The sequence below is a fragment of the Cariama cristata genome, unplaced genomic scaffold, assembly GCF_000690535.1.
Source record: "Cariama cristata isolate BGI_N322 unplaced genomic scaffold, ASM69053v1 scaffold14846, whole genome shotgun sequence".
Classification (NCBI taxonomy): domain Eukaryota; kingdom Metazoa; phylum Chordata; class Aves; order Cariamiformes; family Cariamidae; genus Cariama; species Cariama cristata.
In genome coordinates, this window is record NW_009621653.1 from 1 (window position 1) to 23,754 (window position 23,754).

Here is a 23,754-nt window from a genome sequence, read left to right on the forward strand (position 1 = left end):
TCCTGATCCCCTGATTGACCTGCATGTGCTGTGTGATGACACTCAGGATTATCCCTTCCATAACATTGTCCGGAACCGAGGTCAGGCTGACTGGCCTGTAGTTCCCCTGATCGTCCTTCTGACTCTTCTTGTAGATGGGTGTTACGTTTGCTTGTTTCCAGTTTGCCGGGGGCCGGGTATCCTGAAGGCAGCTGGTCTTGGTATTGAAGACTGAGGTAAAGAAGGCATTGAGCACTTCTGCCTTTTCCACATCCCCAGACATTACACCACCTTCTGCATTCCGCAAATGGTGGAGACTCTCCTCGACCCTTCTTTTGTTGCTAATGTATTTATAGAAAGTTTTTTGTTATCTTTTACTGCAGTGGCCAAGTCAAGTTCCAGTCGAGCTTTGGCCCTTCTAATCTTCTCCCTATAGCCCTCCCAAGTTACATGACCCTCCTTTTCCTTTAGGTAGATCAATCCTATACTAGCTCACAATTGCCTTATCGTCTTCCTGCATATGTAATTTTTTTTCTTTTTTTTCGGGATGATAATAAATTTCCCTTCCTTCGTGCCCTCTTCGAGCTTGAAAACGCTTAGAGAGCAGTATTAAATCCTATTTCCTTGGTACACCACCTGCACCCAAGTCTTTTTTTTTCTTATAATGTTGTTAATGTGAGGTTAGCTTATAGTTACTACCTCAGGGTAAGAGAACTGTGGCATGTCCATTTTCAAGGATTGTTCTGTTTAAACACCACCCGTGGGGAAGGAGATACCCATACACTTACCCTAGTGCAAATACCAAGTAATCAACATTTCAATTAAAGGTGATTTGCTTGTATCATGTGGGTGTGCTTACATCCTTGCATTGCAAAGTTATCTTTTATAGTATCTTTAATAACAGTCACACAGTATCTAGCCACCACAGTTCTGCCTCCTTAGTAATCACTGAAGTGGCAGCTGGTTTGCTGTCCAGCCTACACATAAGGACTGTATTGAAACAAAATTTATCTTCACTGGCATATTATGCTTCACATTAGTCTTTAGGTGCAGTTGGCACTAAGGATGCAGAACTTGTCCTTCATGCAGGTTTTGATCAATACACTTTGCACCATCCAGAGTAAAATCATAGAATCACAGAATGGTTTGGTTGGAAGGGACTGTAAAGTTCATCTATTTCTAACTCCCTGCCATGAGGAGGGACACCTTTCACTAGACCAGGTTGCTCAAAGCCTCATCCAACCTGACCTTGAACACTTCCAGGGATAGGGCACCAACAGCTTCCCTGGGCAACCTGTGCCAGTGCCTCATCAACCTCACATTAAAGAATTTCTTCCTAATAGCCAATCTAAACCTTCCCTCTTCCAGTTTAAAGCCATTGCCCCTCGTCCCATCATTCCAGACCCTTGTAAAAAGTCCCTCCCCAGCTTTCTTGCAGGCCCCTTTAGGTACTGGAAGGCTGCTATAAGGTGTCCTCAGAACCTTCTGTTCTCCAGGCTGAACAAGCCCAACTCTCTCAGCCTGTCCTCATCGGAGAGGTGCTCCAGCACTCTGATCATCTTTGTGGCCCTCCTCTGGACATCCATGTCTTTCTTTTTTGGAGGGCCCAGAGCTGAGTGCAGTATTAGAGGTGGGGTGTCACAAGAGCAGAGTAGAGGGGGAGAATCACCTCCCATGACTGCCCAGCCCAATCCATTCTCTGTCCAGCATGTATTTGTGCTTGGGATTGCCCCGACCCAGGTGCAGGACCTTGTACTTGCCCTTGTTGAACTTCATGAGGTTCGCACAGGCCCACCTCTCAAGCTTGTCAAGGTCCCTCTGGATGGCATCTCTTCCCTCCAGCATGTAAACAGCACCACACAGCTTGGTGTTGTCGGCAAACTTGCTGAGGGTGCACTCAATCCCGCTGTCCATATCTCTGACAAAGATGTTAAACAGTGCCAGTCCCAACACTGACCCCTGAGGAACACCACTCGTCACCAGTCTCCACTTGAACATTAAGCCATTGACCGCAACTCTAAGTGCAACTATGCAGCCAACTCCTTACCCACCGAGTTGTCCATCTGTCAAATTCACATCTGTCCAATTTAGAGACAAGTGTGTCATGCGGGTCAGTGTCAAATGTTTTGCATGAGTCCAGATAGATGATGTCAGTTGCTCTTCCCTTATCCCCCAATGTTGTGACACCATCATAGAATGCCACCAAATTTGTCAGGCACGATTTGCCCTTAGTGAAGCCGTGTTGGCTGTCACAAGTCACCTCCTTCTTTTCCCTGTGCCTGCGCATAGTTTCCAGGAGTATCTGCTCCATGATCTTGCCCGGCACAGAGGTGAGCCTGACTCGCCTGTAGTTCCCCAGGTCTTCCTTTTTTCCCTTTTTAAAAATGGGGGTTATTTTTCCCCTTTTCCAGTCACTGGGAACTTCCCCAGACCGCCATGATTTCTCAAATATGATGGATAGTGATGTAGCCACTTCATCTGCCTTTTCCTTCAGGACCCACGGATGCATCTCATCAGCTTCCATGAAGTTGTGCACCTTGAGGTTCTTTAGATGATCTCAAACCTGATCTTCTCTTACAGTGAGCAGTTCTTCGTATTCCCTGTCCCTGCCATTGCCTTCTGCGACTTGGGCAGTATGGTTGGAGCACTTGCTGATGAAGTCTGAGACAAAAAAGTTATTGAGTACCTCAGCCTTCTCCATGCTTCAGGCAACCATGTCTCCCATTTCCTTCCGGAGAGGGTCCACACTTTCCCTAGTCTTCCTTTTATCACCAATACACCTATAGAAGCTTTTCTTGTTGCCCTTGATGTCCCTGGACAGATTTCGTCCATGCAGGCCTCCTGGCGTTTTTGCCTGACCTCCTCTTGGTCATCGCTCCTGAGCTTGGAGGAGGTGATCCTTGAATATTAACCAGCTTTCTTGGACCCCTCTTCCCTCCAGGGCTTCATCCCATGGTACTCTACCAAGCGGCTCCCTGAAGAGGACAAAGTCTGCTCTCCTGAAGACCAGGGTAGTGAGCTTGCTGTATGCCCTCCTTACTGCCCTAAGGATCTTGAACTCCACCATTTCATGGTCGCTGCAGCCAAGGCTGCCCTTGAGCTTCACATTCCCCACCAGCCCCTCCCTGTTGATGAGAACAAGGTCCAGCATAGCACCTCTCCTCATTGGCTCCTCTATCACTTGCAGAAGGAAGTTATCATCAACACATTCCAGGAACCTCCTGGATTGCTTATGCCCCACTGTGTTGTCCCTCCAACAGATATCGAGGTGTGGAAGTCTCCCATGAGGACCAGGGCTTGTGAACGTGAGGCTGCTCCTATCTGTCTACAGAGGGCCTCATGCGCCTGGTCATCCTGGTCAAGCGGTCTGTAGCCACTCCACTATAATGTCACCTGTCCTGCCCTCCCTTTAATCCTGACCCATAGGCTCTTGGTTGAGTCCTCATCCATCCCCAGGCAGAGCTCTACCCACTCCAGCTGGTCACTGACATAGAGGGCAACACCCCCTGCTTGTCTCCCCTGCCTGTCCTTCTGAAAGAGCCTGTATCCTTCCATTCCAACACTCCAGTCATAGGAGCCATCCCACCACGTTTCTGTGAAGCCAAAAAGGTCACAGCTCTGCAGCCATGAATACATCTCTAATTCTTCTTGTTTATCCTCATGGTACAAACATTTGCATAGAGTCATCCCCTCTTGTTGGAAACCTGCTCAGGAAAACCTGGCCGTACGCTGCAATTCCCTGCTGTGCTGGAGAACACACCTGCACTGGAGACATTCACCTCAATAAACTTACTTCATAACTCTTTATTTAATAACTCCTCCAATTGAACAATATATCTCTACCTAATAAAGAATCATAACTTCTTTTTCACCTTTAAAGATACTAAAAGCATGATAAAGACTTCTTGAGGCACCAAACGACTCTCAGCTCTGGTCCATCCAGAAAGGTAACAATTCTAAAACCCCAGATCGAGCATATTCCTCTTCTTCCTGGGCCACAGAAAATAGTACAAAGTGGGGGGGGGGGGAAACAAAAACACTCTTCTGCAACGTTGAAGATCTTCATTAATTTTTCTAGAATAATACTCAAACAACTTTGCTTTCTCATTAGACTAAAATCTGAGCCTTCCCAGAGCAACATTATAATCCTTCATTATAATCCTACAAGTTCCAAGCAGGTTCAAATCCTCTCTTTCGGCCCAGCTTCAGGTCCTTACTTTAAAGTCTGTGTGATTTCTTCATGTGTTATATAGAGTATTTGACTACCTGTCTCATATAAAATACTGTACAGTAAAAGGGAAGGAAGAGACACTTTTTGTAACTAAGTATATCACTGTGTTGAGAACTTGGAGTAGCACAGTGCCACAAACACTGTAAGGTCTCATACAAAAACCTGAGACTGCACAAGGAATAATACATTTTGAGGATGAAAGAAAAAAAGAGAATGTGATGGAGAACTGCAGAATTCCTATGAGCATTTATTCTGTAAGTATACGGCTTACCGAGCTAACAGAAAAGGGTTTTAAAAGCTTTGACCTGGATCAAGTTGTTTGAAATCAGTCTACTACAAAATTATGATTTTCTCCCCTCACGATTTTGGTGACTTTGGAGCACTTTCATGGCAGTCTATGTATGGATCCTTTGGACAAACCGCTGGCATTTTATTCCCTGATTTTATACCCCTTTAGAGTGTGCTGAGGAAAGTGGGGTTATTTGATTATATGCAAACAGTGTGGCAACAGACAAGCTCGTATTTGGAACTGGGATCACTTTTTCAGTTGAGCCAAGTAAGTTCCACTTGTTTTACTACTAATGTATTTCTTAATTTTGTGGTGGGGTGGACAAAGGGATTGTGTGATGTCACAGCATAAAGAGAAATTTCTGCTGCCTCAGATCTCTTGAATATGCATTCTACAACCAGGTGTTTGAGTCCTCAGCTCATATTTATTTAACAAAGCTTTTCAGGAACAACAAAGATAGTTTCCTAGCTATGTACATCAGCATTACTCCACAGATCCTCATCCCCTCTTGTATCTGCACTGCTAAATTTAAGACTCTTGTTTATAGCCAGTGGGGATGGTGTCTTAGCCCAGCTTCAGTACGAGGTGAACAGAGTTGCTTGCTTTCTTTTGTGTAACGCTAAGGTGCACGGAAAGGAAAAAGGGAGATGTAAAAAGTTTCAGCAGAAAGTAGTTCCCAGGGAAAGACAGGGCACATTATTTTTTGCAGCAACTGAAATGTGAGCAAGCCTTTCATATTTAGAAATGGCACTCTTCTGATGTGGTCTTTATAAAGACAGACCATCTTCCCCAGCTTTTGTGTCACAGCTTGAAAGTTGTGGCAATGGGTGAGTTTGCTGGGTTTACTTTTATTGTCCTAAAACATTCAATCGCATATCACCACCTGAACACACACACTCCCCAGACAGGCGTGCGACTCTTTTAGGTGCTAGCTCACATCTGCAAGCCTCATAGAGCTATAGAGCTGCCTTTAAATCTTTAGGTTATCTTACATGCCTATTTTGGGGTAAATGAATGCAGCTCTATTTTCTGTGTGAGTAGGGAATCCAAAGATACTATTTTGAAAACACAATTTGCAAAAGTAAGACAGCAAGATACTGCCAGCTTCCATCAGCCCAGCCTCAATGTATGCTAATATAAACTTGCCAGTTATCAGTACAAAAGGTATTCTACCATGAACAATCAACCAACAAAAGATGTTGGTGAGTGACACTCTAAGCAATGGTATTACCTTTTCAGACAAACACAACAGCCCTAATGTGAGGTTCAGTTTCTAAACAGAAAGTATCTTGCATGCTTTTTAAAACAAATTGGGTTTCAGACCTGTTATATCAGTAATTGCTGTGTCATGGCGCCTGTTCTTCAGGAAAGAGGGAAAAAATTATTTCCCCTAACAGTAGGCTTTAGAAACTATTGGTTCCTCCGAAGACAAGAATAAATTTTCCAGGTTTCTACAATGCTGGTATCCTACTCTTTTTAGTGCCTTCCTCCCCACCCCCCCATCCCCCATTTCCATGGAAGATATTCAAAAGGACTTAAAAGAGCTGAAAGTACCACAGGAGCTGGACCTCCTGAGAATCTACAAGCACAAAAGACATAGAAACCATCCTTTAATTACTACACAGTTTTTAAGACATCTCCTCCTGAGAATTCAGTAACAGAATAGCTAAGGAATTACTTGGTTCATTCCCTGTATACTTCTCATTGGAGAAAGACAAGATCCACAAGAGGATGCAATTTATAGCCAATTCTGTGATTTTGTAAGATTAAGAGGAAAAAGAAGTATGATTGTTTGAATATTAGCTGCTTTTTGTGTGCAATACAAATATAACCGCTCACACACACGGACAGAGTACAGAGACGCCCTAAGAATCTACAACAGATCTGTTTCAGAAGGGCCAGCCAGAGAGAAGACAGAATAAATAGTGTATTTGGAATGGCACTAAACTCCTCTGTTAGACACCTCAGCGTTGTTCAGGGTTATGCAGTGAAAGGGCTCGGCGTTACGGTCTCATGACTTGGAAAGCTCTCCGGAGCTCACATACTATTCACTTGTTAAGAGAGGTTTATATGCTTGGGTCAAGTTCCACATAGAAATATTACAGAAACTTTCAAAGAATAGAATTTGAACAGAAAACCTCCTTGGAACTGAACATTTGTTAATGAAAGATTTAACCTCATCTTCCATTTTAGCAACATTATTTCATAGCTGAAAGTATTCCCACTCATTGGAACAGCATTGTAGAGTGGAGTAACAAACTGTCTTCTCTCCCTGTGTGCTATGGTTTAGCCTTTTAACCTCATCACGTAAAGGATTTCTGGGTAATTAAAAAAAGGATCTTTCAATATGTATCATATTACAAGCATATAAGCCTACCCTTGAAGTAAATATTCTTCTTGGTATCTAATTGTTATGAATTCAAAATTAATATGATAATTTGTATTGTATTCTTAAAAGTTCCCTGATTCATTTCAAGGTCCCTCACTTAAAGGAATTCACTCTATATATATATAAGTTCTGTTAAGAACAAGCTTAGGAGCTGAAGGGATTAGAAGCATCAATGAAAACCCCACCCTTATACTCTCTTTGTATCTTTGAGAAAATAAAGTCATCCCAAAATGACACTTCTTTTTCAGAGAGTCAAGAAGAATCTGCCCCAGAAGTCATTCTGCTTAAATCAAAGGAAACCAAACAATATGACAACAAACTAAACATGGCTTGTTTGGCAAGGACTTTCTACCCTAAGAATATCAGCCTTTATGTGCCCAAAAGTGACACCGTATATGATCTGAAGGCACCTCTTGTCACATCTGAGGGAATGTATAGTACCATGAAAGCAGTTAGAGTGGAACCAGATGCAAAGGTGATCTGCAAGGCTATGCACAAGGGGAACAGGACTACAGCCAGCATCATTCTGCCAGGTACAGTGTTGTGGTCCAAATGCAACATGATTCTGGGAGATGCATCTTCCAAGATTTTTTCTTGCCCTTTGAGAACCTAGCAGGAATAATTAAGTACAGTCAGAAAGATATTTAGGCACTTAGCTACGTGAAGATGAGATATTGAAAATCATCTAGCATTCCTGACCTTAATTCAATTATTTGAGCACTTGGAGTTTTCTTCCCAAAAAAGAAACAAAAAAAACCAAAAAAAACCCCAGAAAAATAACCCTAACCCCCCCCTAATCTCTAATATTTGTGACTTTACCTTTATCTAAGGCAAAATAGTTCGAGAGGCATGAGTATACTTGCCTGCTAGAAAAAAGCTTGAAATAACACAACACAAAATAAAAAAGGACATGTGATTTTTTTTTTTTCCCCAAATCTTTTGGTTATTTTCTGATCACTTTTTAAATTTTATTTTTCCTATGGTAAAGTTAATTTCAAAAGGGAGAAAAAATAGAACTGAACAATCCTGTGGGAGGGGGTCTGCAATCACATGTAGAAATCTACGTTTTCTCTTCAAGTTAAGCTCAGAATTAATGATCTGCCAGGGTTCTCCAAACCTGCTTATCTACTGCTGGGAAAAGAGCTACAGGTATGTTTTTTTGTATTTTTTTTTATATAGTTTGGATAGAACTTATAGTATCTCTTAATCATTCAACAGAAGAGAAAACTGAAGAATTTGAAAGAGTTAATGCTTGCAACGTTACAGATGCCTCTACAAAAGGTTAGTTGCCTAAAAATCAATAGAGTATTGGTACTTGATTGGGGATTCAGTAACAATGCATGAAAATGCATTGTCTTTGCTACAGAAATGCCTGAATTGTAGACACTTGCTAAGCGATAAGCTGCACTTTTTGTGGACTCAATACCAAAACATGAAAAATTGCTTTCTCTGGTGCAGAAATGTCAGAATTGGAAACACTTATTGAGAAATAACCTGCTGTTTCAGGTTAACATACTAAATAACTGACAAATTTCCATGGGATAAAACAGCAATGAGAAGTAAATTCCTCACTGGGTAGACGTCTCCTCTCTTCCCTGCACTTAATACACTCCTCTGTCATATTTTCCTTTATTCCTGATTCCATCATCCATCTATGATGTGTGGATTTTTCTTCTTTTTCTTTTTTTTTTTTTTGGGGGGGAGGAGCAGAGTGGAGATAATATCAAGACCTCACTCTCTTCTCCTTTTTAAAGTAGATGTCAAAATGGAGAAAGTGAATATGCTGTTCATGACTGTTTTGGGTTTGAGAGTCCTGCTGGCAAAAACCATCACCTTCAGTGTAATCCTGAGTATCAAGCTGTTTCTCTTCTGAGGTAGGAAACACATCATTCAGTCCCTGGGAATACAGGAGGCAAGTGCAATGAGTGACCAGTTGGCTTTGTGTCTCACCGCAATCCCGCAAGGTGTGAGATCAGTTCAGGTATTCCTGTTCCCACTGGATAAGTCAATGTAACCACCAAATTTCACCTCATCCTCAAATTGCCTTTGCATCAGACTAGTTCAGAGCATCTCAGGTTCTATCAGAAGTCTTCTGCTGAATTTTTCAAGTGGCAGAGCACAAAGTCTGGATAAATGTCCAGACCAGCAAGAACAATAAAGGCAGAATCTCAAAAGCCAACAAATATGAAAAGGTGATGGAAAAAGGAGGAGGGAGAACTCTGAAGCTCAGGTAACCAAAACGACAAAAAAAAAATTTGTCCAATCCATTCCAGATTAACAGAAACTCAGCACCACTGAATTAAATGAGAATAAGAAATTAAAACAAACGTTGTTTGCTTTTCAGGTACTGGGTAAGTGAGCCAGCAGTGGGCTGAAGAAGAGCAGGAAAAAACACACAGCAGGATGATTTGAGCACCATGGGTCAGCTTTGCTACCAATAAACACCTAAAAAACAACTAAACCCTCAGTTCCTGTAGATCTATGAGTCCCTTTACTTCATCAAGGTGCTCTTCAGTTAACACCATCTGGAAGCCTTCTTAGACAGTTAATATTGCTGAACTCTTGTCTAGCTTAGTTTCATTAATTGTTAGAACAATTTTTGTTATTTAGTTCCCTAAGAAATTTCCCTCATCCCTCTACTAAGCAGGAATAGTTAGCTCCCCTACTCCTATATCCATTGTACTGAAGCATCCAAATTGCTTAGATATTTTCAAAAACTTAAATTTGAACTTAATACTTACTATGCTTTAAAAATACTGTCTCTGGTCATATTACATTACTGTCTACAGAAGTAATGCTTTTCTGCTTAGTTTTAATTTTTAGAAGATTTTATTAGTGGCAATTTTCTAGTGCAGGTAACTAGATCTCCACTGGACCTGAAGAAATTCACTTCAGATAGGACACAGTAGTACTTTCATTTCCATCTCTTCTTTAGAATATTTTTCTCTTTTGTTAAGTATATGGCACCTGCATTTTAAGTTTCCTTAATATACACCAAAATAAAGTTTTGTTATACTTGGTTTGCACTGTTCCCTTTCTTCTGAAAGTTGGGTGGAAATTGTTGAAATACCACTGTCCTATCCAGTGACCAGTGAGAAACAGAAAACCACATCTTACATCCTAGATTTCCTTTTTATTAAATTTGTCTTTCTTGGGCTTTGCACAGGGAGAGAGAGAGAGACTCTTTGGCACATTTAAGAGACTTCAGGTAGGTTATGAATTCTGACTCTGTTGAGTTTAAAGGAATTTTAATTATTCATGCCCCTTTCAAATTACTCAGTCTCAAAATTGTGGATCATAACAAAGAGACATAGGTCTAACGAGCATCAATCAAGACAAAGGACAACATGAGCGTTAATGCACAGACATCAGAAGGGGAGAGAACCGGCTGCTCATTTTCCGCTCACCAGTACTAGGAAGGGGCCAACAGGAAACACCGTGGAGTGTTTTGATAGATAACCTAGCCATTTGGTTAAAAAAAACCCCAGACATTGACTTTTGTCTCACAAACTGCAAGCGGCTGCATACTTGAAGCAGGATACTGTGGTTAAAACACATTACTAAATCACGCCATGCAAGACAAACTCCCCCTTGCTTTCAAAAGTGTGTTAACCACTTCCTGGGGGGGCAGGGTCCCCAATGTTTTACAGATGCTGACTGAAGTACTGCTGGCTCCAAAACAGCCCCAGAACGGTGCATGGTGACATCTATTTAACTAACCTTGACACGTTTAGTCGTTCAAACCCTCACTCTTGTCCAGAAGATGTGTCATTTCTGCAGTGAAACCACTGTCTTTAGGTCCTGCAGCTCTGTGGTCAGGTCCCAGGAGCGCACATTTACCATGGCGGTCGTGGTTTTGTTTCTTAGGCATCCCAAGGGCCAGATGGACATGTGGAGCCAGCTAGACTATAAATGTCCCTTGAAACAGCCTCCTTCCTGCCTCAGTTAAGCACACTATACTCCCACTTGTGCAGTCCTAGTGACTCAGCCACACCACCAGACCAGGCTGGACGGCTCTCACAGCACCCACCTTCTACTGTATGGCTTCCTTTGCACTTTGGCTACTCATCCTGAGTTAATTTCACCTGTAGGTAGTGCCCAGCACTCTGGTCCCCTTCCGTCCCCAAGCACGATGCTGTCCCCAGCAGCTCTTTAACAGCCTCCTGCAAGTGGGGTAGCCCCAAACCAAACTGGTCCATGTGACACAGAGCCTGCAGAAACAGAGAGCATTGCTGGGTTGTCGCTAGAAGCCCAGGAACTCTGCAGAAGGTCTTTCCATGGTGTGGATGTTACATACCTCATCCCATAGGCAGCTTCTCCTCGTGACTCTTCCTCACGAGGGCGAACACTAATCCTTTTTGCTTCTGTGGGGCAGGTGCATACTCAGAGGGTTGTAAGGTGAAAGATGCAGCTAAAAGCATCTGCTCATAGAAGCTGCCTTTCAGTGGTAAGCAGTATTGCCAAAGAGGCACTTTCTTCCAAGCTTCTCCCTGTTGGCATTGATTTACTTTAACAGAAAACCTTGCCTTCTGAATACAGAAGGAAGGGTGTGAGATTTCAATACATCACATATATCTGCTCCTTCTTCTGTTACTCCAACAGGAAAACAGTCTATAGATGCAATAATATGCCAGATGAGGAAATATAATCAGTAAGTAGCAAAATGTACATTAGCCTTTTTCCCAGCCCAAAAAGGTGCCAAGGCTGGAAATTCAACTTGACTTTGGCACTGGCCTCCTTGCAAGACCTTCAGAAACTGGTGCATACTATGGATACCAAACGTCATTGTTAAGTGACAGGTGCCAACTTATTTACTTTCCTCTTAACCTCCACAGACCAGACATTTCTCAGGAGAACAGAGGAACAGCAGAGCAGCTTCTGCGATGCGCCTGGGAATCTGGGACTGACCTGTGCCTGTGAGGTGACTCTTGAGATCTGAGAGAAAAGAGTGAGGTGAAGGCACTTCACAGAGGAAAAATGTAAAGAGAGATTTAAGAGGACAGAGCTCCAATAGTACGTTGATAAGGACAGGAGTAGTTGGAGTGGGAGGAAAGGATTTGGATGTGTTGAGAGTGAGTTCTCCTTCATGAGGGGTTACATCTATTCATGGTTAGTTGAGCCTCAGCAGCTGCTCTGGTCCAGAGAGCAGGTTAGCTTGTTTCTCAGTTTGCCTATACATTTCCACGCAGGGCTGGCATGAAAGAACAGACTGAGCTCCAGGTAAGTCCAGCTTGGGACAAGTAGCAGGAGCTGCACATGATGCTCCCTGCCCTCAGGGGAAAACATGAGCCTTCAGGAGTGAATGGTAAAGGCTGACTAGGAGAAAGAACTCTGGGCCTCAGGCAAGTAGAGGACTTTTTGTCATTTCTACTGGAGTTGGAGAGAGTATGAAGCTGGAAAGAGCAGGGCAACAGCATGCGGAGATGAAACTGTGGCATCTGTGGGCATGAGACCTGCTATCAGAGCAGTGTTCCTTCTTAAGCATAGAGCACATTTCTCCTGTGTTCATCTGTGAGTATTGTCTGGGAAATCATCATTCATTTCTGGTTTGGCCAATGTACCTTCTCTTCCGAATACAATCCGCAGAGATGGAGGAGTGAATCATTTCAAACTCCTCCCTCTCAGACAACACATTTGCCTTATCCAGCTCCAGGTGCAGCTGGACCGCTGCCCAGCCCCTATGAGATGTTTGGTCCTGCAGGCGAGGGGGAGGTGGAGCCCAGTGAGGAAGGAAGGGGGGACGGCAGATGCAGAGTTGCCTTTCAAAGGGGAAACTCTTCTTGACCAGGGATCAGAGAACTTCTCCCTGACCCTGCTGCTCTTTTGTAACAGACATTTGGATCTCCCATCTTCTGCTGGACCTGTTCTGTATCACTATACGGTGAGAACCTTACGACCACGCACTTCAGGGCTTTGCCCAGGGAGAGTTCTGATGGCTGCAGAAGCCCTGGGCTCATGTCCTGCTCCACTCCATACTTGTGCCTCAAGGGTGTGAGCTGGGCAAGGGGATATGGGTCTTTCCTGGCTCCCCAAGGCACAGTAGGTGGGGGGCAGGCCCTAGCAGTGTGGGATGGGGCATGGGTCAGCTCGGACCCAGAGCCCAGCCCCAGTCCCACCATCAGGAAGAGAGGGGCACCTCTTAGTTTGTGGGGCCAGAGTATGCTGGGGGTCCTGGGCCCAGACTGCAGAGCTGGGGTCTCTCTGCATTGCTTGGTGTCTGAGAATCTGCCCAGACGCTGTCCCTATTTGTCAGAGGGGTGATTCTGAAGACGGTTTCCAGCAGCATCTCCTGTTTCATGGGACAGACCAGCCAGTGCCTTGAAATGGCCCCTCTGAGAGATGAATGCAGCTCTTCTGAGGCGTGAGAGGAGGCCTCAGCATGGTGATCCCTGTAGAAGAGGATTGGGAGTCCTTTACCCAGCTGTCTCACTACGAGCACTTAGCTTTTATTGTGTTCCTGGCTCTGGATTTCTGGCTTTCTTGCTCTGCCAGAGGGATTAAAGAGATGTTTTTGTTGTTTCGGAGGAATTGAGACTGCCCTGGAGCAGGGCTGCTTGAGGGACCTAAAAACGTTGGGCCTGGGGTGACAAGTGGGTGCTCAATCCCCTGCAAAGCTGCTCAGCCTGACCATGGTGCTTATGTTTGGCTGCCACGTGGAGTAGGGGTGTGAGATTTGATATCTGGCTGGGTCAGGACGTAAGGTTTCACTTCCAGAGGATCTGCAGAATGGGTCACTACGTGTTGGCCCCAGAATCTTTTCCTGCCTGTTTCTTACCTGGTTTTAGCTCTATGATGAATGAGTCAGTTTATGGAGGTCCATGGGAGTGGGTCAGATATCTGTTCTTTTCCTGGACACAACGTGAATTTTTTATTCTGTTCATAGAAAGGAATTTAACAGTACGTGGACTGTTGAAAGGCCTTCCTTTTCTGGAGAAATGAAAGAATTGTCAGTCAGATCAGAAGTCTTGAGAGTGCTCAGCAGGCACAGAAGGACACGAGGGGACTGCCTTCATGGGGGCTCCTTGCTGTTAAATCAGCTGAGAGAAACAGCATCCAGCCCCTGTGCTCTGGGTCAGACCTGTGAATTGCTGATCCGTTTCCTGGCTCTGTGTGTGACGACAGAAATGTTCTGCTCTGCGGTGTGGCTGGGGAGAGAGAGGACCGAGAACTTCCTCATCTCTCAGGAGGCTGAAGCTGTGCTGGAGTGAGTGCTGTTAGCAAGTTCCTCTTTAGAAAGACACTGTCCTTCCTTCTGCTCCTAGCAACGCTAATATTTGTTCCAAATATTAGCTCTTCAGATATCAAATACAGGCTTTCTGACACACTAGTAGAGGACTGCGCAGTAGGGCCAAGGGTGGTACATGGTATGGCATAGAGCATTTTGAGGATGTTGGCCTTGTGGTGTGATAACGCAACAGTATTCCTTTCTTTTATTTGAAACAAACATAGAGGTGCTATGAAACTACATATAAGGCTTCTGATCTGCTTGACAGGCAGAAGAATTGTAAAATAATCTTAAAAAAACTCCCCTCCCCATTTTTCTCAGGTCCATTCAAAGTCTTTCAGTAGAAACTTCAAATAAACCGCTTCAGTTATGCTGAGTTTTGTTTTGCAGAGGTGCCTTAGTAGGCATGTCTACTTTGACCAAAGAAAAGCGCAAATACAAGTACATTTTCTCCTCTTCATTTCTGCAAACTCTAAAGGGCATTTTGCAGCATATTCAGTCATCTTAATTTCTTTGGACCCATTCCCCAACATAGGAGGTTTCAGTCTGTTTTTTTAAAAAATATTTTCTCCATATTTAGGCACCTGCAGTCAGGTTTCAATCACAACTTCCCTTAAATTTTTTTCTGCATGGGATATTTCTGCTTCATACATATAAGGAATTGAGCCTTTCTGCCCAAGAAATAAATCCTCTTTCTCCTCTCCTTGTAATTGCTGAATGGTTTTGACGAACCTCAAACAAGTTTGTCTCAAGTCAAAACCATATCTCTGTATCCTAAAGAATGCCCCTTCGTACACTTTCACTGATCATTTTATCTCATAAAAGCTGTTTACCTTTTTAGTTTTGAAAGAATACAAACCAGTGGAAGTATATTTGTGTATACGTGCAAGTTTTCAGGAACAGTGAAGAAAGTAATTGCACAATATAGTCATAAGTGAAACCAAGCAGTAGGATTTTAAAACAGACAATCCTTACAGTGAAAATTAAGCCATCAGTAATATTATCAGAACAAACCCAATGGATGCATCGAGGGTTGTATGACATTTGTTTAACAGAATTGGACTGTACAGGACTGGGTTCAGCCACACTTATCACACAGAATGTGTCCAGCCAACAGAAAGTAACTCCAAAACCAGTGTAAGTGGAGGGTGAGGAGTAGTGTACACAGAAATGATGGAGGGATGACCTCTTTTTCTCCAGTATAATACCTTATCATCACTCTCAATGTTTGGTTGACATGTTTGCGGTAAAGGTGTGGGACTACATCCTCATATTCAAGCTTTCCCTAAAAAATTCGCAGTTTGCCATTGAAATGAAGTCATGCACAAGAAAGGGTGAAGGAATGTCCCCTTTGGAAAGCATGTTTGTGGCCAGTGCACAGACCGTATTCCACTTTTCAGTTAGCCCCTTTCTGGTTGCATGTGGAAATTTCTCCTAGAGTTTTGGCAACTGTTCAGAAAGGAATGGCTGAGAAATCCACTTGATCAATATGCTAGCATGTCACTTTGGGAAAGCCCCATCCGCCACCCTAATCTAGGAGCACTTCACCCTCCTGCACCTGTGGCCAAGAAAGTGCAGAGCTGGAAGCAGGGAACCAATGCGTGTAAAATGAGAGATATAGTGGTCCAGGCTCTGTGGACTAACACATTCCTGGAAGAATTGGCACAGGAGAGCTAACAGTGCCTCCAGTGGCATGGGGATTGACTCCAGGAGCATACAGATGGCAGTCACTGCCCTGTAACAGTCAGTGACTCTCTTCCCATGGTGTACTTGGTGGCTCTCAGAAAACAATTTATTGTTGAACTTCTACTGTTTTCCAGGGTATCTTTAGCATAACACGATGGCAAGAGAGAATACCAAAGACTTGCTTTTGGAAGCACTGGAGGACCTTACACTGGATATGTTTGAGAAGTTTAAGTATAAATTATCATATATGGATTATGATGAGATGACCAATCTCCCCAAGTATTTGCTGAAGAATGCAAATGATCCAGTTAAACTTGCAGACTACATGTGTGACCACTATGGAGCCGATCCTGCTGTGGATGTAGCTATTGATGTGCTTGAACGGGTCAACCAAAGAGACACTGCAGCTAAACTCAAACGGAAGAAAGGAAAAGGTAAAGGGACTTTGGTTATTGGCACATTTGTGTCCTTCTTTTTTATTCTTCCTAGAAAATATGTAGGAGAACCTTCATCAAATACAGAGACAGCAGATTTCAGTCCCCTGTGAGAGTCTGAAAACTCAGAGGACCCCAGGGTGCTATCTCCTTACACCTGGAATTGCATGACTCTCCTCTTGCCATTGGTCTTCCTGCTCATTTAGGTGACTGCTGCCTCAATTTCCGCACACTCTACAGGACCACCTGCTCCTGACCTATGATGTAGGATACTAAGGTCTCCAGAGGCACTTGCTCTGCTATCTTGTCTGCTCTGTCTGGCCCAAGGTATTTTAGGGGAGTTTCTAAAGGGAGAGACACCAAAAGGACTGTTCTGCTCCCCAGCTGACACACATCACTGACAGTCTCTGTACTACTACTCCACTAACAGCTACATAAAATTTCTCTTTCAGCCCTGAGGTCCAGTCCACCCTCTGCTTCATTAGTCCAAGGTATGTGTCATTGGGACAGATGTGTTTTGGTTTTAGTGCCTACACACTCCACCTACCAGTAGAAAATGTATGATCATAACCGTAGTCCTGAAACCCCAGCAGGGTCAGAAGGAAAATAAGCAAGTAGCTGTTATACACCTGTGGGAAGAAAAAAGTGTACTGCTATAGAGGTCAGTAGTAGAAACTGATTCTTAGCACTATTTTCAAGTTCAACTGAGATATGATTGCATTTCAGTTGTGGGTGATGGGCATTTCAGACTTTTTTTTATCTCAGCATCGATAATAGAATTGGAAGAACAAGGTCTGTTGAATGATCCAGATGTCCTTTAAAATTAAAGAGATGAGGTAAATTCAAGGTACCATAATTTCATGACCGAAATGTTTTAATTTTAGCAGGAGAATGAACATTAATTTCATATTCTTTTATTGCATATCCTTGATTTAGATTACAAGATGAAGTACAGAAAACACGTACAAAAGAATTATCACTGGATAAAAGACATGAATGCTCGTATTGGTGAGACAGTGACTCTGAACTCCAGATATACAAGGCTGGTTCTCGTTGGTGGATATCGCCATGAGAAAAAGAAAGAACATGAAATCATGGCTGTGGGACGGACACATGCAGAAATCATGCAGGAACTATTGAATTCTTCCATTGACATAAGTGATCTTTTTAAATCTGACAGGGATAGACAGACACCAAAAACTGTCGTGATATTGGGAGCTGCAGGAATTGGGAAGACAATGACAGTAAGAAAGATTATGCTGGACTGGGCATCAGAGGGTCTCTATAGACAGTTCGACTATGTTTTCTACATACATTGTCGGGAGGGTAATCTTCTTACAGCTCAGGGGAGTATGGTTGACATGATCTCCAAACGTTGTCCCGGTGATAATCCACCTCTTGCAGAGATCTTGAGGAGACCAGAAAAACTCCTGTTTGTTATTGATGGCTTTGATGAACTGAGATTTTCTTTGGACTGGCCACAAAATGACCTGTCCTCTGATCCCTGGGAGATGAAACCAATGGAAATCATCCTGAGCAGTTTATTCAGGAAAATCCTGCTCCCTGAATGCTCCCTGTTGATCACAACAAGACCAACTGCCCTGCAGAAGCTGGAACGGTGTTTGGTATGTGAACGCTCTGCTGAAATAGTGGGATTTTCAGCAGTCGATAGGGAGGAATATTTCCACAAGTTTTTTGAAAATAAAGAAGAGGGAAGGAAGGCCTTTCAGTTTGTTAAAGGAAATGAAATGGTCTTCACCATGTGCCTTGTCCCCATCATGTGCTGGATCACCTGTACTGTTATGAAGCAACAGCTTGAAAGTGGTGAAGATCTTGCACAAACTGCCAAGACAACTACGGGAATATACATCCTTTATGTTTCCAGCTTACTAAAATCTCTGAGCAGCAAGTTGAAACAGAACGTGCATATTATCCTGAAAAGACTTTGTAGCCTGGCTGCTGGTGGGATCTGGAAGCAGAGAGTCCTCTTTGAAGAGGAGGCAGTCAATGAATTCTTGATAAATCAAGACACTCTCCCACTTTTTTTGAATGAGAGCACTTTTCAGAAGGGCATTGTTTGTGGGAGTGCCTTCAGTTTCATTCACCTGAGTGTCCAAGAGTTTTTTGCAGCTCTATTCTATGTACTAGAAGATGATGGTGAAACAAGAGATAAGCAAGAAGATCCTAAGAGGGATGTGAAAAAATTGTTAGAAAACTATGGAAAGTCAAGACCTGATTTCATGTTAATTGTGCGGTTCCTATTTGGTCTCTTAAATACAGAACAAAAAAATGCTTTGGAAAAAGAAACAAGGTGCAAAATTTCTCCTGAAATTAAGGAAGAATTACTAATGTGGCTTCAAACTAGCCAAAAAACAGCTTTAGCTGTTAATGCAGAGAAAAGAGCAGTGATTCATGATTTGGAGGCTTGCCACTGTTTGTATGAAATCCAAGATGAAAGTTTTGTGAAAACTGCATTGGGTTATTTCACCGGAATATATCTACGAGACATCAATGTCACCCAATTAGATCAAATAGCTCTTTCATTCAGTATAAAAATGTGGCCTAAACTGGAGTCATTTGACATGGCTTATTGCTCCTTTATTGCAGAAGACCATGAAGAACATTTAGACCAACAACTAGCAAAGCTGTCACATCTGTAAGTAAAATCCTAGGTCGCTAACTTGCAAATCCTCTTAGCAACCGAAAGAGTTTCAGTAACCAAGAAATGACTGGCTTACTTATCAAAAATTGCATGTAAGCTTTTCATAAAGTGAAGGTGCAATGATGGAAACTACTTTTCGATGAGCCTAATGGGATATTGCACTAGTAATTACTGCTGATGTGAGTCAGTTCAAGAGTAAGCATGTAAATACAAGCGTGCATGTTAGTTAAGTGTCTACATTCCCATTGTAATCAAAGAAGACCACAGTCCAAGTCACCTAACATTCAGATAGTCACCTGCTGTCCGGTCAAGTGAGATCATCATTCTGTAGTCACCACTGACTGAACTTACAAGAAAACTATTGACTGTGGTGAAACTATTGAACTGTCTGGCTTCCTTGTATACCCTGACTTAGAATGCGTTAGTCTCAAACACAATCCCATACAAATGCAATCTCATACAGTGTTTCCTTTCCATTTGCCCTCCTATTTATTATTGGTGTTCCTGAAATCAAAGGTCTGAAAGGAAGGCATTTTCACTGTGTCAACAGATTTCAAAAGCAGGGAGGGAGCAGCCAACTCAGTTCTCCAGTGACCCTTAGAAGTCCCTGAGAACAGAATCCCTTCCTATGCCTCATCCTGATCCCACTTGAATTAAGGTGAAACAACTTCTCCGCTGAGATTCTCTGTTTACCAAATGCTGGATCCTGAGAAGACAGGAGGTGGTACCTAGACCTAGTGAAAGTCAAGGGGAGTTTCCCCCCTATAGGCAGTACAAATGTAGACCTTTGCCCTCTGTGCATGGCAAAGTATAGCATACTGTTGATTTTTGGTTTATGGGTGCAAACCTTCTCTCCATGTTAAGGGGGAATGCACTGAGCATTTAATATTCAACTACCAACTGAAATAAGTCATATCAATCTGCTTTTCCTGTTCTTTTCCTCAAAGTATATCTGTACCACATGATGCTATAAGGCAGGGACTGAACTCAGCTTGGTCAGGTATCGGAAGCAAAACAGCTACAGTTCGGTCCAAGCACATTTGTCCTTCTTAGAGCTATGTGATACCCATGAAGTGCCCAACCAGGTGCTTTTTATGGAGACAGCAGCACTCTGAGAATCGTTGTTACAGAAGGGGCAGACAGTGCCAGCAGCTCAGAGTAACTCTGGGGGTTCTTCCCAGCTATCTGGAAACAGACCCCAAATCTGCACAAGTGTGTATGCAGGACTACACACAAAGTTATTGTAATAATCCAAGGATCACAGTTTCCCGGGTTTCTCTAACTCTATGACTTTCTGTGCTGTAGCATGCCAACATAAAGAAATTCTGCTTAGTCCTCCTGTTACTACAAATGGAAGACCCCTACTTGTATGGGGCTCCTTCTTCTGTTTTAAGGTGCAAGTACATGAACAATTGTTGCACTGTGTATAATGTACCCTTAACCAAATAGTATTTGCTTGGACATGTGAATTTCAGAGCACAGAACATTTCCTTAAGACATATCACTATCAAAGGTACCCTGAGTAAACAGAATACATCCACATAGCTCCTTTTAGGACATACAGTGCACAGGGATATCTGGAGTGTTCCAGGCAGCTGTGAGTCAGACCTTGGTGAGGTATCATATGTGTTTACCAAGGTAATTTCCTTTGAACTGCGACTGTAGAATATTCTGCCATCTAACATCACACCTGTGAAGGCTCTAGTTTAATTTTTGTGAAGCATAAATGCAAACTATAGCCAGAGAACAATATTAAATTAATCTCTGTTTTGTTTTGTTTTGTTTTTTTCTCCCAGGGAAAAGCAGTCACCTATTTACTTGCTCTGTCAATCCCTGAAGAATCCAAACTCTACATTAAAGATCTTAAGGTAAAAAGTCATTTTCTTTCAGAAAACAAAAGAGGAAAACCCTAACCTTTACATTTTTCCTCCCTCCCACACTTTCTGACAGAACTACTCTCTTTATTGATGCTCCTATGACAGCACTAATACTTTTAAAGAGATTTCGGAAATGCTGAATTGTCCTCAAATTCAGAGAAATGGTTTTGGTACAAGTCACTGACACCAGTAACAAACTGGGGAGACTGATATGACAAAGTAGTTATGGGAAACTATTGGAGTACAAAAAAGATTTAGGAATGAGAGTATTTTGAAGATAACTTTCTATATGTAGACTACATCACATTTGAGTTAAATGTATTAAAATACGATAATTATATCAACTTTCTCCCTGGCTCCAAGTTAAGATTTAGGACAAAAAAAGGAAACAGAGATATTTCCCTCTCTTTATCCTTAGCTGACTGTTTACAGATATCTTGCTTGAGGTGGTAAACAAAAAGTGACAGAGAATGGAAGGTATAGGCCTGGTGAATGTTTCCCTCTCTTCACTGGAAACAGTACTGGGCTGTGTTTGGTCTCAACTCCAAATGTCAGCAAGGCACAAAACTATGATAGCCCTAGACAACATATCTCTTGTGTAGCCATCTGTTTATCTGAGCAGCATGGATTTAAATGTAGATCTTAAAATGCTTGTAAACAGAAAGCAAACCTAAAAAAGCATGAAACATTTCTGACTTGGCACATATTTTTCCAGTTTTCACCTCTAATCTCCTTCCTGTTACTTTCTTTCCCCTCATTCTCCCTTCTCCACCTCTTTCTGGTCCTTTTTTGATAAAGGTGACTTCATCTTATGGGAACAATACTCGAGGGAAGGATCATGTCTGCCAGGCATGGGAGGAGAGAGCTGGGGCCACATACAGGCAGGCATACCCAACGTATTTCACTCAACTGCCCAATGCATTTCATTGCACAAAGGGCCTAACCAAACTGGGGTTCTCTTCCTTCACTGGAAGCAGGAGACAAATCCTTAAACTAGGGTTTCTTCTTCTTTCCTGTTGAAGGGACCATTCCCTTTTAACATGCGTATCTGGTATGATTCATCTCTCTCCTTTACATGTGCGTGAGCTGTGTTCTCCATGGGGTGTCCTCCTCTGAGCATTCCCACGAGGGATTCTCTCACTGCACCCACTCTCTCCCAACTGCTCTCCTATCATCACAGATGCTTTTGGCCCCCTTCCTCTGTGTCTCGTATCTCCTCAAGGTAGAGGAGACAGGACTTGCTGGGATAGAGGAGGCAGGACTTCTGGTGGGTCAGATCTTTGTAATATGGAAAAGTGCTTCTCTCCCAGGACATAAGAGCTCACACTGGAAGGCTGTACAGAGTCTTCAGGAGGAGATCAAGGAGTGCAGAGTGGCAGCAGGAGTCAGATGCACCTTGGCAGAGTCCTTGAGGAGCACATGTCTGCTGGTGCCCCAAATACCTGCTTAGCTGCAGCGAGCTAAGTCACAATCCCTAAATCTTTAGAGAACCTACAAATACCAGCAGGGAGCTAAGGTAGACTCAGCAGAGACCCTGAATGCAAGGCAATGGGTTCCAAAGTAATCTTCATAGCCCAAAACCTCAGAGGTCCCTTTGCACCAGAATTCCCTGCCCAGGCTGCCTCCAACCTCACTCCTCATGCTTAGAGGGTGACAAGCATGAGGTTGGTTGTGCAAGGTCTGGCAGGTGCTCCTGCCCAGGCCTGAGGGTAGATATCAGCCCTGCAGGGAGAGGGAGAGCCTGGACACAGGTAGCTGGGGGTCGCACAGGGCCCAAAAAACACGTGTGGGGCTGGAGGGAAGCGGGATGTTCACTTGCCCACAGGGACCCAGACCCAGCTGCCCAGGCAGGGGACTGCCATAACTGCAGGCAGCCACGGCCTGCCGCGTTTGAACCCGCCTCACCAATGACTGAGCGCCACAGTGGGTGGGACCAGAGGAGTAGTGCTAGGATTGGTCTCTGGAGAGGGCCGGGGTGGGGCTGTGGAACTCCTTCCTCCTCAAGCTACTGAGTGGCAGGGCAGAACTCAGGGCCAAAGCCCCACTTGAGCCTTTCCAAGAGGTGATTGGCTGACGGAGGCAACTGCGCTGCGCGGTGGGCGGGCAGGACCCCCAGCGTGATGTCTCGTTTGCTGAGGGGCGGTGAGCCCCTAGTGGAGTGTGGGACTCCTCTTGTGGTACTGGGCTACCCAAGTCTGTTCCCCACCAGTGCTGAGAGCAGCCCTTGCTCTTCTTTGTGCTTCTCCCCAACAGGTTGGAGTGGTGCAAACTCACAACTACCTGCTGTGGGCTTCTGGCCACGGTGCTCAGCACCAACCGGTGCCTGACGGAGCTGAGACTGCGTGGAAATGCTGTGGGAGACCCAGGAGTGCAGCTGCTGTGTGAAGGACTGAAACATCCCACCTGCCAGCTGCAGAGATTGGGGTGAGGAACAGCGAGCAGGCTCTTCAGGGAATTGCCCTGTCTGGGACCGGACAGACAGGGCTTGTGGTTGGGCCTGTCAGCTGCAGGATGGAGAAAAGCTGAGTGATGTGTCTTTCTCATGGTCAGTCACTGCTCACCGCGTGCTCCCAGCCTGCCATGCTAAGACTGTATGAGTCAAGTGTGAAGGAGGTGCCCCTCCATGCACACTCCTCTGCAGCATGCTAATTCAGGTATGCATGGGCAGGCCCAAAGGAGCATGTGTTGAAGGTAAGCAGACATATCATCTGTGTGCAAAAAAACCTCTTCTTCCTGGAAGGACTAATCATTGTAGAGTGAGACTCTTCCTCCCTGTTGAGTGAATCTTCCTCTGAATCTTTCTGTTAAATAGACGCTGTCTGGACAACCAGCTTACACCCAGGGATATTCTTTCCAATAGCCTCCTCAGTGCTGACTTGGAGGTTGAGTTCTCCCACGCTAGTTATACACAAAGTCTGTATTAGCACACTGCCGCTATGATGATGTGTTGATATGTGGTGCATCACACAATTCCTTTTCCAG

At 43.8% G+C, this 23,754-nt stretch overlaps 1 protein-coding gene and 1 gene segment (V, D, J or C); both read left to right on the forward strand.

Moving 5' to 3' along the window:
* Window positions 1-3,318: 3,318 nt before the first annotated feature.
* On the forward strand, window positions 3,319-9,021 carry LOC104163151. The segment is given in 6 exon segments: window positions 3,319-3,344; window positions 4,711-4,770; window positions 7,141-7,421; window positions 8,107-8,169; window positions 8,646-8,752; window positions 8,944-9,021. Coding segments are annotated over 6 exon segments (615 nt in total).
* A 6,932-nt stretch (window positions 9,022-15,953) lies between these two features.
* Window positions 15,954-23,200, forward strand: LOC104155894 (NACHT, LRR and PYD domains-containing protein 3-like). Its single transcript, XM_009702055.1, has 5 exons — window positions 15,954-16,233; window positions 16,686-16,724; window positions 17,170-18,889; window positions 20,692-20,763; window positions 23,026-23,200. The coding sequence occupies exons 1-5, from the start codon at window positions 15,954-15,956 to the stop codon at window positions 23,198-23,200; spliced, it is 2,286 nt and encodes a 761-aa protein (XP_009700357.1).
* The last annotated feature ends 554 nt before the right edge of the window (window positions 23,201-23,754 follow it).